This window comes from Molothrus aeneus, chromosome 8, assembly GCF_037042795.1.
Source record: "Molothrus aeneus isolate 106 chromosome 8, BPBGC_Maene_1.0, whole genome shotgun sequence".
NCBI lineage: Eukaryota > Metazoa > Chordata > Aves > Passeriformes > Icteridae > Molothrus > Molothrus aeneus.
In genome coordinates this window covers 29,501,783-29,514,772 of record NC_089653.1, presented here as the reverse complement: position 1 = coordinate 29,514,772, position 12,990 = coordinate 29,501,783, and the positions used below count along the sequence as shown (strand labels likewise).

At 43.6% G+C, this 12,990-nt stretch overlaps 1 protein-coding gene across 1 annotated transcript in view; it reads right to left on the bottom strand.

Annotated features, from left to right (window-relative positions):
* The window catches only part of SLC18A2 (solute carrier family 18 member A2), a 28,149-nt gene that overhangs the window by 5,784 nt on the left and 9,375 nt on the right, over window positions 1-12,990 (bottom strand). Inside the window, exons 3-11 of the mRNA XM_066554470.1 lie at window positions 12,236-12,294; window positions 10,044-10,127; window positions 7,575-7,667; window positions 7,077-7,166; window positions 6,927-6,970; window positions 6,792-6,852; window positions 3,416-3,511; window positions 471-549; window positions 172-223 (exon numbers count right to left, since the gene is read on the bottom strand). Coding sequence (XP_066410567.1) covers window positions 172-223; window positions 471-549; window positions 3,416-3,511; window positions 6,792-6,852; window positions 6,927-6,970; window positions 7,077-7,166; window positions 7,575-7,667; window positions 10,044-10,127; window positions 12,236-12,294 — 658 coding nt within the window. The remainder of the gene's footprint in view (window positions 1-171; window positions 224-470; window positions 550-3,415; window positions 3,512-6,791; window positions 6,853-6,926; window positions 6,971-7,076; window positions 7,167-7,574; window positions 7,668-10,043; window positions 10,128-12,235; window positions 12,295-12,990) is intronic.

The window sequence follows — 12,990 nt, the reverse complement described above, 5'->3', positions numbered from 1 at the left end:
TAAAAATAATTGAAGCACTGAAATTGGAAAGCACTCAAAACTCTGATCTGGAACCCATTAACCACACATTGTTTAATAACATGTCATGAAACTCTCATGGGAAAAGCACATATTTGAAGATGAGCACACCAACATTCACATGATTTAAAAGATGTGTGATTGTCTACTTACACATAAAATACTTATTCCCACGATCAGCATCCCGAGCAAAGCACAAAGCCACCTACCAAAGAAGAAACATCACTCAGAGATGGTGATAATGAGATGTTAGAGCTGATCCTGAATGTTTCAAAGCCATGTCTGAAGCACTGAGTTCAACAGCTAAAGTAGCAATGTGTTCAAAAAAAAGCAATTTTTCTCCTATAGAACAAGCTTTAATAATTTCCACTATCAATAAACTGCCCTGGGAAACACTGGAAATAGTACATGAAGAGACTGGGAGGTGATTAGTATTTTTAAATTAAGCATACCTTCCAATTTTGTGTGCAAGTATCCCAAAAAGATTCGTCCCAATGAGATAAGAGATGCTGGCTGGAAGAAAAGCGACGCCTGCAAAATATGAATGAGAGGTTTTATCAGCAAGGATTTCAGGGAAGTGTTAGAAGAAACTAATAAATGCCAGACACTGCAATTTTGATCTGGACACATCTAATACAGCTCAAAGAATCAAATATCCGGTTTGTTGCAGCCTCTTCCTGAAATCAAGGACATCATCTGTGAAATGCAGCAGCAACCTGATGCCTTTGAAAAAAGAGTTTTTCAGCATTATGATACAAGAATTGGTCTGGGAGAGAGGACAGAACAACAAAGAGCCAAAAGTTGATATCTGACTGCAATAAGCTTTGGGATGGGTCGAGGAGAGCAGCTCTGCTGCAGCTCAGGGCTGATGGAGCCCGTGCCCAGCACATGCAGCCAGCCCAGGGTGCTCAGGGTGGGTGAATCCCCTGCACGAGGGGACAGCAGGGCTCTGCCAGTGACAGTCCCCTCTGAGCCTGGCAATGCCACTAAGCTTCCTCTTACAGGCAGGTCTGTAGTGCTGTGGTATGGCCCTTGGTCAAGCATGTATCAATAATGTAGGGGTAAAAGACCATTAAAAATAGTATTAAAATGATTTAGCCAACTTTTTTTTTTTAATTACATATTGCTTTAAGTAAAATAAAAATTTTTAAAACTGTAATAGCTTGCAGATGAGGACACCTGAGTAAATTCTGTCTCTCTCATTTCCCATCTCCACTTGGAAAAACACATTGTTGGCACCAGCAGTGCTTTTCTATCCCTGAGGTTGCCACAGCAGTGGCTGTATCTATAGCAGATGCTGCTGGTGACATCTCTGGTTTAAAATCCAGTTATTTCAGTCTGTACTGGAGGATTCATCCTCTCCTTACACAGAAGTCCCAGGGCAGGACCCAGCCAGAGATTCAGGAATCAGCTGTGGTGTCAGGGCTCACAATCCCAGCCCTGCCTCACGTGTGTGTGCTCCTCATCTTTCACCAGGACAACAGAGCTTTTCTCATTTCCTGCCTATCCATCTTCCTTCCCATCTCTCTGATATATTCATGAGAAAAAAAACACCCAGAGGTAATTTTTAGCACAGCAATATCCTGTGATTAAAAACCTTGTGGGTTACAGTGGCGGTGCTGGGGAAATATTTAATTTCAGCCTGTGTAACCACAGCTACTTCAGTACTGCTTGGAGCTATCTGGTTATACCAAATGGTCACACAGAGCAGACCTTGACAGCTGGAAAAGACAAATTGTACTGCAAAGTCTTGTTAAATAAGACTTGCACAGGTTGGTCTGTAAGCTGTGGTACACTGAGGCAGAGCCATAATTTTGTAAATAAGCTTTATGCACAGTAATATCCATTGGTCAAATAAAGGTACTTTACACCTTCTTCAGATCATGCTTCAAACAGCTGGCTTCCAATTGCATAAAATAATAATTTGCTTAAAACCCTGCAGTTCAATTTACAATCTAAGAGGCTTCAAAATTTTAATTAATGCTGTCAAATCAGACTTAGTGAAATGGAGTCAATTACTTGTACCATTAAGGGGTTAAATTAGTCTTAATTTAAAATAGATATTTTCCTTCTAGTAACCTCTGTTCAATGAAGAGATTTGTAAATCTCATTTCTATTGCACCAGTAATATGAAACTGGTGAGGGAGGTAGATAGGCAATATCTATTTTTCCTTTTTGAGGTTCAAAATACCTAAGTTTGCATGTTCATTCTGCTGTATTACAGGTTAGAAGTTATTGCCAGGTTCAGCATTAAGAACTCATAAAAGGTTCACTCCTTAAGAACTGCATCTGTGGCCACTCTAGTTCTCAACAGCATTAATTAGAACTAAGGTTTGTGCTTTCTATAGGGTGTAATGTGTACATTAAAACAGAGCAGGGATATCAGCTGAACATCATTTTCATGAAGGATTTTCCTTTTTCTTTCAAACTATCCACTGATATTAAAAAATACCCTCATGACCACATCATTAAATTAATCAGAGATAGATGAAGGCTGAGCATTGCCCACTTAAGAAGATTCACATCAACCTCTCACATACAGTTTGTCATTCACTAGAATTTAATCCACATTCTGGTGGTTTTTTTCCTGCTCTTGCTCACCTCAAAGAGAAATTACCTGCCCCACTTTCCTCTGGAGTGCAAATGGATGCCTGGGGCATGCTCCCTGTTTGCCCAGGGACTTGGTTTCCCAAGGCTGCGTCCCTGCTAAAACTCATAACAAGGTCCAAGGTGGGGCTCCCCACTGCTTTCTGTTGAAAGGGATGATTAAGTAACCACTAAAGGATGCCAAATATGTAAATGCCAAGGGAAAGTGCTCCTCATGTCCACGTTTGGAGCAGCAGTCCATCTTTCCTGCACATGCTGGCAGGAGCAGGCTGGGAGGAGGAGGAACCTGCCCTGCACCAAGCACAGAGCACCTGCTGCTCACCTCTGTGCCTGCACACCAGTCCCTCCAGCTGGGCACTGAGGGGGGATTCCCTACAGGGAAAAAGCCAAATGGTTTTGCTGTGCAAGGCTGGCTCTGTAGCTCAACAGGCACCTGGCAGCCGCCCTGGCCACCATCCACAGCCAGAGCAGTGCTGGGATTCCCAGTGGAGATGGATCAGCCCCAGTCCTGAGGCTGCCTACAACTATCTTTCCTTGAAAAATAGTTCAAAGGATTCAGTAGTTGAGTGTAGCCCATTACAGGAGCCTCTATTGCAATAGCATCACCCCACTGTGTAATTTTTTTCTTACATACCAGCGTTTGTAATTGTGCAGGTTTAACACTGACACTTTACAGAATGTAAAAAAAAATATTAATTACCCCCCCTGAAGCAAATAATCTTTAACAGGACCAGGACTCAGACATTCAATAGACAAAACATAGAGATGCAAACAGTGTACTGTACTTTACCAAGCTGCCATTTTTTTGAGCACATGGTCTCCATCATCCAGATGGGTAAAGCTGGTTCAAGCATAGCAATAGCCATGTTTGCAAAACAGATTGAGCCTTAAAGAAAGAAGGGGAGGGGGAAAAAATAGTAGTAATTATTTCTTTTTACTTTAAAAAAACCGCCATGCAAAGAATGGATGCTTTTACATTAAATATTGCACTTTTTACAGCCCTATTTGTCATGTGTCAGATGGTGATTAACATTAAATAGAACACAGTGTAAAATCACTGGAGGCTAACTTTTTATATGTTTCTATTCTCCTAGAAATTCTACAATAAAGGTTAAGCTATTTCATAATGTGAAAGTTTGCAGTGAGCTTGATGACATTTGGAAAGTTCACGAGGTCTGTTGTACAAATGATTAGCTAAAACTGCAATCACTTGGTCTTTACCTGGCCTCCTGGGGCAATAGCAGAGCCCTGTTGTGTAAGAGGCTCAGGCTCTGACCCTGTGCCACCTGAGAGCTCATCCTGCCTCACATGACAGCCTGTGGAGGTCTTGATCCTGGAAATACCAAGGTACGAGCCCAGGGATGGATGTCTGCTCCCAAAAATGGGGATTTTCTCTGGAGATCCTACAGGCAGCACTGGGGCAGCAAGCGTGGCTTTGGCTTTGAGCTTGCGCAGCCCTATGAATTTCAAATCTCTTTTGAATCCCTGGACCTTCAATAGCCCAGACACAGAGGATGACAAGAGGTGGAAGTGCTGGTTCAGTCTGGCTGCCAGCTCAGCTCTGCCCCACAGCAGTGGGTGTGGGTCATGCTCATCCCTCCTCAGTGCTGCACTTCAGCTCCAGTGCAGGGATTAAGAAACCCCATGGCATTTCTTGGGATCCAAGATGCCTTTCACACTTACTCAAAAGACCCTCAGGCACTCAAGGCTTAATGCAGGGCAACAGGACGTGTCCCCTCTGCTAATCCCTTTAAAATGGCTTTTGGGAATCACTGCTGGAAGTGACAACCTCAGACTTGTGTTCCCTTTCTTCCTAATATTTACAACCTCTGAATTTCAGGAAAATAGATTCTAGACTCTTCCAGTCATTTACTATACAAATTTTACCTTTTTTAAAACAAAAAGCTGTATTTTTCAGAGGTCAGAGAGACATTTCTCTCACAGGGAGTTCATCACAAGGTTCAAAACCAAATGAGCACTGATGTCATTCTTTGCTCAAAGCTGTCAGAATATATTAGACTATTCCTGAAATGACCTTGCTGGCTAGCTGGCTCACTCCCTTCCCCAGGCAAGGAGCAACAGCTCAGCACTGCTTTGCCCTAAAGACAAGAGCCAACCTTTCCACTTGGGTGCAAGCTCCCAGAGTGGGTCTGTGAGGAGCCCCAGTTAAACACCTTGGGGCTCTTCCAAGCCAAAGTCAGCCAGGCTCAAACAGCTTCCTTGGTGCTGGAAAAAGCATTTCAGGCTGCACAAAGTGCAGCCAGAGGAGGCAGGACCATTCTAACTAAGACAGCTTAAATAGCAAAGGCTTTGCTATTTAATTAAATATTCTATTTAATTAAATATTCTATTCTGTTCAGTTTATTCTGTTCTGAACAAAGCTCACAAAGGAAGGAGAAACAGGTGTGGCTGCACACTGTTGTGGCACCTGCTTCTCCCTAGGCCAGCAAGCACCCCCAGAGCTTGCCAAAGCACTCAGGGATATGGTGATAAAGGTGCTTCAGACCTGGAGAATGTGCCCCAAGAGAAAAGTGAGAGCCTGAGCTGTGCTCTGCAATCTCAGGGCAAAGCCCAAGAGCCTGCTACCTCAGCAAAGCTTCCCCAAAAGAAAACAAATTATTTTTTTCCTCAGTCTTGCCTGCAGCTGACCTTACTTTAAAGTGCCATGTGTCAAGGGCATCAATCCTACATCTTTTCCTCCTTGGATGGGATTAAATGTCCTGTGTTGGCCAGAAGGTGTGAAATTGCAGCCTTCCAGCTGAATCCCATCTCCAGAGCCAAGAACCCCCCCAGTTTTGGCAGAGTGCCACAGACATCAGTGGCATTTTCCTGGGAAAGAGCAGGCACCCAGTGAAAAGCTGTCCCACACCTTCCCAGGTGTGCTCATGGTGATGCCTGCCTCAGCTCTGGGTTTTGGATCTGATCATTTAAAGCAACTTGTCTGTCATGCAGCTTTGTCAGGCAGTAGCACTGATTTTGCTGCAATCCCTGTCAGTGAGGTTTGGCTTCAGGAATGAACCTGACTTCACTCCCTGAGCTCCCACCAGCAGGGAATAAACATCTCAGGGACATTTCTTCTGCCTAGTCAGGGTACTGATGGCACAGGCTGTGAGGCATCACCTCTGACACAAACCAGGGCATTTGACAAAACCAAATTTGGTCTGCAAGGGAAATAAAGTAAGGAGAAGAGGCTGAGGTCAGAGAACATCATCTGCACTGTCCCAGCACTGGGCAGCCTCTGTCCTGGGAGGCAGACACCAAGTGCTCCCCTTAATCCCATTGATAATCCACGGGGATTTCTCATATTTTATATCATTTAACTGCTGTAGGAGAAGTTACTGAATCAGCTGAATGACAAATCTGATCTCTTATCACAAGAACTGTCTTTGCTATACTTTTATTCAGTGGTTTTTTCCTGCTCCAAGAATTTCTCAAGCAAAAGGGTTTGTGTAATTTAAGTCACAGCTCAATCAAGTCACAGAGTTTATGATAAATCCCTAAGATCAGCAAGAAACAGAAAACTTCCAGAAATGCCTGGAAGAATTGCACTGTTTGACAAGCAAGTAAGGATGAAGTAACAGAACTGTGAAAATAATTATCTGTTTCCAGGTGTTTTGTCAACATTAGAAAGGGCCAGGTTTAATTACAGACTTCAGAATAAACATTCAGCAATGTGCAATGCAAAAAGGCAAACTTCTCTTGAGACAGAAAGGCTCATCAGAAAAAAGATACATATTATACCAAACACCATTCACCATTCCACCAGACCTTTTCTGAAATACAACAATTCACACTCAAGAGACCAAATTTACTCCCTCTTCAAACAGAAACAAAGTTCAGTGTTATTCCCTGTGCTGGCAATCCCTCACTCTGAAAGCCTTGGCCCCAGTCACTCACAGGAAGTTTCCTGGCCACATCTCATTGCCCCAGCAGGCACCTGCAAGTCATCAGTGGCCTCTCAGTTGGAAAGACACATTTATTTCAAATTTTCTGCCTATTGTGCTTCTGCTGGTTCATTCATCCTGTATTAGCATCTCATTCTTAGATCTTTGCATAAAGTAAACCAGCAAATGACAATGCTGTTAAAGCAGCTCAGCCCAAGGCATGCCAAGGGGGTAGGAATGACATCCATGGCTGGTTTAAAGAAGGAAAAAAAGGCCTGGTACCTGCTGCAATAATGATGTATGGGTCCTTCAGAAGTGTCAGTAAAGGTGTCCCCTTCTGACTCTGTGAAACAAAAACTTGGGATTAGGAAAGGCAGAGTGACACCCATTCCTGCAGTGTTTTACCTTAATACTCACTTCTGCCTGTGTTCTGGAGGGCTGCAGGACAAGTAGCTGAACAGCTGTGAAAAGAAATGCATGCTGTGACTCTCCTGCAGGACGGGGATGGACAGCAGGAGCAGGAATGGGACGTGCCTCAGGGGGATGCTGACTCAGAGACCTACTGACCTCCATCAAACAGAGCCAGGGCTGCCAGCACCAGGAAAGGAGAGCTCTTCCCCACAAACTCATACATGACACTCCCAAAAGGGGGCCCCACTGCCAAGGAAAGGAAAGGACACACCTGTGAAAACTCTGACAGAACAAAACCCCTGCTAGCATTTGGGCACCCTGCTACAGGCACACAGCGACCAAAAATCCAGTTTGAAAATCCCACAAAGATCATTGATCACGGCAATAACCATATTCTCCATTCCCCAAAAACACTGTGCAGTGTAAACAAATCCCAAACATCTCAGAGATTACTGCCTGACATGTGAATCCACACAGGGAATGCCTGCTGTGGCAAAAGCTGTTCCTCACATGCACCATGAATCCACTCTGGAGACTGCACAATACCACAACACCCAGAGAGACCCTTCTGCTGCTGCCAGAGGGCCCAAGAAAAAAGCTCTGGGATGGCTGGGGGATGGCTCCTTCTGCCAGCAGAGCCTCCAGCTCACTGACCTAATACTCCCATAGCCAGGCCTCCAAGTGCAATTCCCATCGCGTTGCCTCTCTCTTCATCATCCGTGTAAACAGTGGCAAGCAATCCCATCCCTACAGTTACAAATAAATAAATAAATAAAGATGTATAAGAAAAGAAATAAATAAAATAAATAAATAAAGAGACATAAGAAAAAAGCACAGCACAAAATTAGGCATCTGTGTGGTACAGTTTATGGTCATCATTTGCCACACCTACTAAACATTATACAGAAATAACCAAGTGTTTGGGGTTTTGTTTTTTGTGTGTGTATATATATATGTATGTATGTACATATATTCCCTCCCCATAGAATCAACTTCCAAGCAAAAATGGTTCTGGCAGTACTGATGGTCCCAGAGTTCTATTGTGCAGTATTAGTCAGGTAATTTAGTGATGCCCTTATTTGTTAGATTCTTTATTCATCTCTTTCTCACAGAGCTTTTTGATGATGCTTTCCAATGAGCAGAATCAAAGCTTTTGACAAGTATTCACCATCATTTATTCATACTCAGAGTGCACAAAGGTCTGGTGACCACTTAGCTCCAATTGTGGACAGTGCTCTGGGCAGGAGGTATTATACAGAGCTGATTGCTTTGTAAATGAGTATTTCAAGTTCAGCACAAAAAAATTAAAGGATCCTTTTGACCTTTATCTTCACATGCCTTATTTCTGCACTTGATGATGAGCCTTCATTTCACAAAAGGAAACATGAAGCCTAATTTGCTTGTCTTTTTGTGGAGCACTCACACAATGCAGATGTAAATGCTGCAGAAGAGTCCTTATAGAAATTAATAATTCTGTTTTCAAATCAAGATTTACATAGGACTCAATAAATAAGTTCTGCAGCTACACAGAGAAGGAAAACAATACATTGCATGGTTGGTCGCTCAGTAAATACCATCCATCACCAAAAGAGCAGAGGTCCTGAGTGGATTACCATGTTTATTGAAAAGAGTGGATGACATCAAATTGTTTGCATGAACAGCTGGAGAGCTGCATTAGAATTCACCATGAATGTGGGATTTGGGGAAATATTCTGGAAGAAAAGAGGGAGGGGGAAATGCAAAGACAATAACACAAAGTTCTAGGACATAGATTCAGATCTGTGTGTTCTATCACACAAAGATAGGAAAGACTGCAGACACAAATGCAGGGGAGGAAATGACTGCCAGCAATGGCTCACAAAATTTCCTTGGCTGTGAGACACAGGGTGAGACTCTCACTGCTGCTGGTCCTGTAAGGAGCCAGAGCTTCTCCCCAGAGCTGGGTCTGGCTCTGGTGCAGCTCAGGGAGAAATCTGGGGCTGCTTGGAGACCCTGCAGAGAATGGCAATGAGAGTGAGCAAGGGCTCAGAATAACAGCTGTGAGAGACAACTGCAGGAGTTCCAGTTTAAAAGCAGAGAGGGTAAAACTGATGTGAGAGGTGATAACAGCCTTGCAATACAAAAGAGAGCCAGGAAGATAAAGAAAGGAAGCTGATCTTTGTGTTCTCTGCAGGATGGCAAGCAGAAATAAGCTCACATGGCAGTAAAGAGCCTTTAGATGAGACATCAGGAACAAAACCTTCCTGACCGTGAAGGTATTTAAGCACTGAGCTGGATGCTGAGGGCAGTTCTGGAGGCTTCTGAGGTCAGGCCTGTCAAGTGTGCATGAGGAATGACAGATATTAAGTTGATCCTGCCTTCAGGAAAGGGTGGACTAGATGGTCCCCTGGCCTTTTCTGCTCTTTTGTGTTCATTGGCTGAGAAAAAAGAAAATCTTGTGTTCACCTAAGAGCCCATAGCTCAAGGTGCCCCCTTGCACAGGGACTGAGTTCAGCTGAACAATAATTTTCATTCTGGCATGTCTTCCCTTGGGAAAGCTTGACTTGCAGCCCTAGCTGATGTCAGTTCCTGCCATTGCAGGAAATTTTTCCAAGATTGGAATATTCAGCATGAACAATTTTCTCAGGCCTCAGCCTCAAGAAGGCTCAAATAATTTGGGCTGAAAACCCATACTCCATTCTACCTACTCATTTAAAAATGAGACACTTTTTTTGGAACTCTGGTACCTAAACTGACAGCCAGCATGGTAAGCCCTTGAAAACGACATTTTATAACAGAAATTTCCATAACAGACAGAGCTGCTGTTCTAACTGTAATAAGTACCAACATAAGTTCCCAGTGACCTTTAAAAGGGCTAAAAATGAATTTAAAATGTTGAAGACACAGGTGCAGAAATCCCAGGGAGAGTGCAGTTCATTTAGTGCTCTACCTTACTGCAACCCAAATACCAAGGAAGTCTTAAAAGACATTTGCTTTTGAGCTACTTTATATAAAATAGACAGAAAAACAAAAAAAGAAATTGATTCAACTGAATACTTTTGTATTAATTATTGAATGTGCTGATGAAATTAAATTAAAAAAAAAGACTGAAAGTGATCTGCATTTTCCTCTATCATCTCTTACCTGCCACAGAAGAACAAGAGGAACCCACTCCTTGCAGGGACCTGGCAATAAATAGTAGTGCATAGCTCCCAGAGAAGGCAAACACTGCAGGAAAAAAAATAAAAAACAGAGGTAATTTTTAAAATTAGGTTAACTATAACTAGGTTAAAAAGTTAGATTTCTTGAAACTATCACAAAAACTTCCTACAATTCAGTCAAGTGTTTACAGTGACTTGTGCCACTTTCAATGCTAACTGCATTATTTTCCCTTATTGCATTTAGATGTGTCAGTGTTGAATTGCTCCCAGGTGTCTAAGCCTCCAGGTAACACAGAATGCAAGAGCCCTAGCAGTTTTAACTAATTACTCAGGATTTGATTACAGCTGCTCTGGTTCAGCTGCACACAAGAGGAGTAATAAGAGTTTTCTTCCCAGCCTCACCTCTCCAGTCTGGAGCTCCAGGCACTGGGGAAGGCAGCTGTAACAACACTCACCCATGCTTCCTCCAGTAATGAGGGCATGGAGAGAGGTTTTCCCCTGGTGCTGCCAGATGTGTGGAGCACAGCTGGCTGAAGGTGCAGGGAAGCCAGATCCCCCCCCCCTTCAAAACCTTCAGCAAGTTCCTCCTCCTGCCACTGGCAGGGAAACTGCACCAGAGGATGAGCCACTCTCTATTTCCCCAGGAGATTTAACCCCAGGGTTCACCTCAGGCACTCCCTGCCCTTTGGGACAGGGCCCCTGGATGCTGCACTCAGCCTGGAAGAATTGCTCTGTTAGACAAGCAAGTTAGGATGAAGAACTGTGAAAATAATTGTCTGTTTCCAGGTATTTTGCCAACATTCCCCACCCACAGCGCTGGAAAACAGAAGTTTCTCAGAAACCCAACCACATCCCTGCTTGTAGAGCCCATGTCATTGTCATTGTCAGTGTCATTACATCTACAGTGAGTTTATAAAGCTTTTTTTTCAGCTCCCATCTCTTGGCCACTTAGGAATTTTGCTGGGCAGGTTATAGCTGCAGGAAGGTGTCATGCACCAGCTAAACATGGGATCCACGTGCACTCCTCCCACCTGCCCTGCGGTTGTGCCTCTTGGGGCTTTTCACCACATTTTACAAAAATCCCTACTGTGTGGACACATAAAAATAAAGGGAAAAAGGATTTCAGCAGATCAGCAGCCCTCTCCTCTGCCATGAGTTAGGCTCCCTTCTCTTATCTACATCCCAACCAGAATTTATCTAACATGTTCCTAAACCACTGAATTGTCAGTGCCTCTAAGACCAGGTCCTCTTCTCTAGTACTTCAGTCCCCTTGATGATACAGTTCTAGGATCATAGAATCACAGGATGTTTGGGGTTAGAAGAGACCTGAAAGATCACCTGGCTCAGTCCTCTGCCATGGCAGGGACACTTTCCCCTTGACCAGGCTGCTCCAGCCCTGTCCAACCTGGCCTTGAGCACTTCCAGGGATGTGCCATCCACATCCCCTCTGGGAAACCTCTCATTATTCTTTCTTTTATGTACAGAGGACCTGGAAAACTGTTTGTCCCCTTCCTTTTTTTGTCACAGGCTGTAATACATCTTACATCTGCCTTCTGAGGCAAAACCAGTTCTTTCACTGATCCTCACAGGCTTCTAATGAACCTTGATGTCCTCTGTACTCTTTCTGTCTGGGCCATAGCTTTAAATGTCAGGCCAAAGCCAAACACAAACCAGCAGCTGAAGCCTTATCAATGCCATTAGAGCAGGCACATTATCTCAGCTGACTGGCAGGCTGTGCTGCTGTTTGCACATCCCACAGAGATGTTTAGCAACACTGTGAACCTGTTGACTCATACCCTGCTCATGAGCCACTGCAGCCTCACAATCTTTCTGATAAGCCCCCATGGTATCTGCCTGGCCAGGGCCTTGCAAGACAGCTCTCCCTTGGCTGTTCACAACTGTCTGAGCACTGCTCCTGATCAGAAAAACCTGAAAGGCTCAGCTAAGGAAGAGACCTGCTGAGGTGGGATGAAGGGTTGTGATCCCTCAGATCAAGTTCCCTTGTTCAATCTCATCAATGTGGAGCTGACCCAAATTTTCCCTCAAATTTTCCCTCAAATTTTCCTTGGGAATTAGTCCCCAGACATCAACTAGAAGAATTCCTAGTGATAATTATTATGGACCATTCATTTAAAAGTTGTGCCTGGGCCAGACCAAGTAAGATGTGACACTTACTGATTGTTGAAACAAACATGATGCAGAAGCCAGCAAACAGTGGGATCTGGTAGCCTATTCTGGAAAACAAAATGAATATTCACATTTCTGGGGTTTTGAGTTAGTCTTACACGAGTTCACACACCACACAAACCCAACCTGTAGTTTCTTGGCAGGCTTTGAACTGTTTATTGTGGACCACATGGTCGTATATTTCCACATCACAAACCTCTTTTCATCTGACACAGCAGGCTTTTTATCTGAAATCCCTGGAAAAAATCCTTCTCATGATTGCCCTGATTGCCCTGTTCTCATTCTGCCTTAGTTGTTCCCAATAAAACCCCTCTGGGGCTCCATGAGGTTGCCAAAGATATGCCAAGGGAAGATTTTCCTGAGTGTGCTGAATTTTGAAATACCCCAGTTGTGTTTCAGTGCTCATCTGTTTCCATCCTCATCAGACAATGATTATAATGAGACATAGTCAAGCCAATGGCTTTTTTACTGGAAAAATTTGTCATCAGCTTTTCTGGGAGTTTTGCCTCAGGAGCACTGGAAGTGTCCCAAAGAGACTGAGAATAATACTTCTGCTTTCCATGGGTTTAGGAGTAGAAATGGAGCTGATCAAAGCTTTCTTCATCAGCCCATTTCTTCATTAGGACTCCAAAGAGCCTGTAGAAATGCCTGGTTGCTCCAAGTATTTTCAAGTTTCCAGGAAATAAAGAACTCCCTGGATGGGAAGCAATTATATTTTTTGAGCAGATAAAACTGAAAATTCA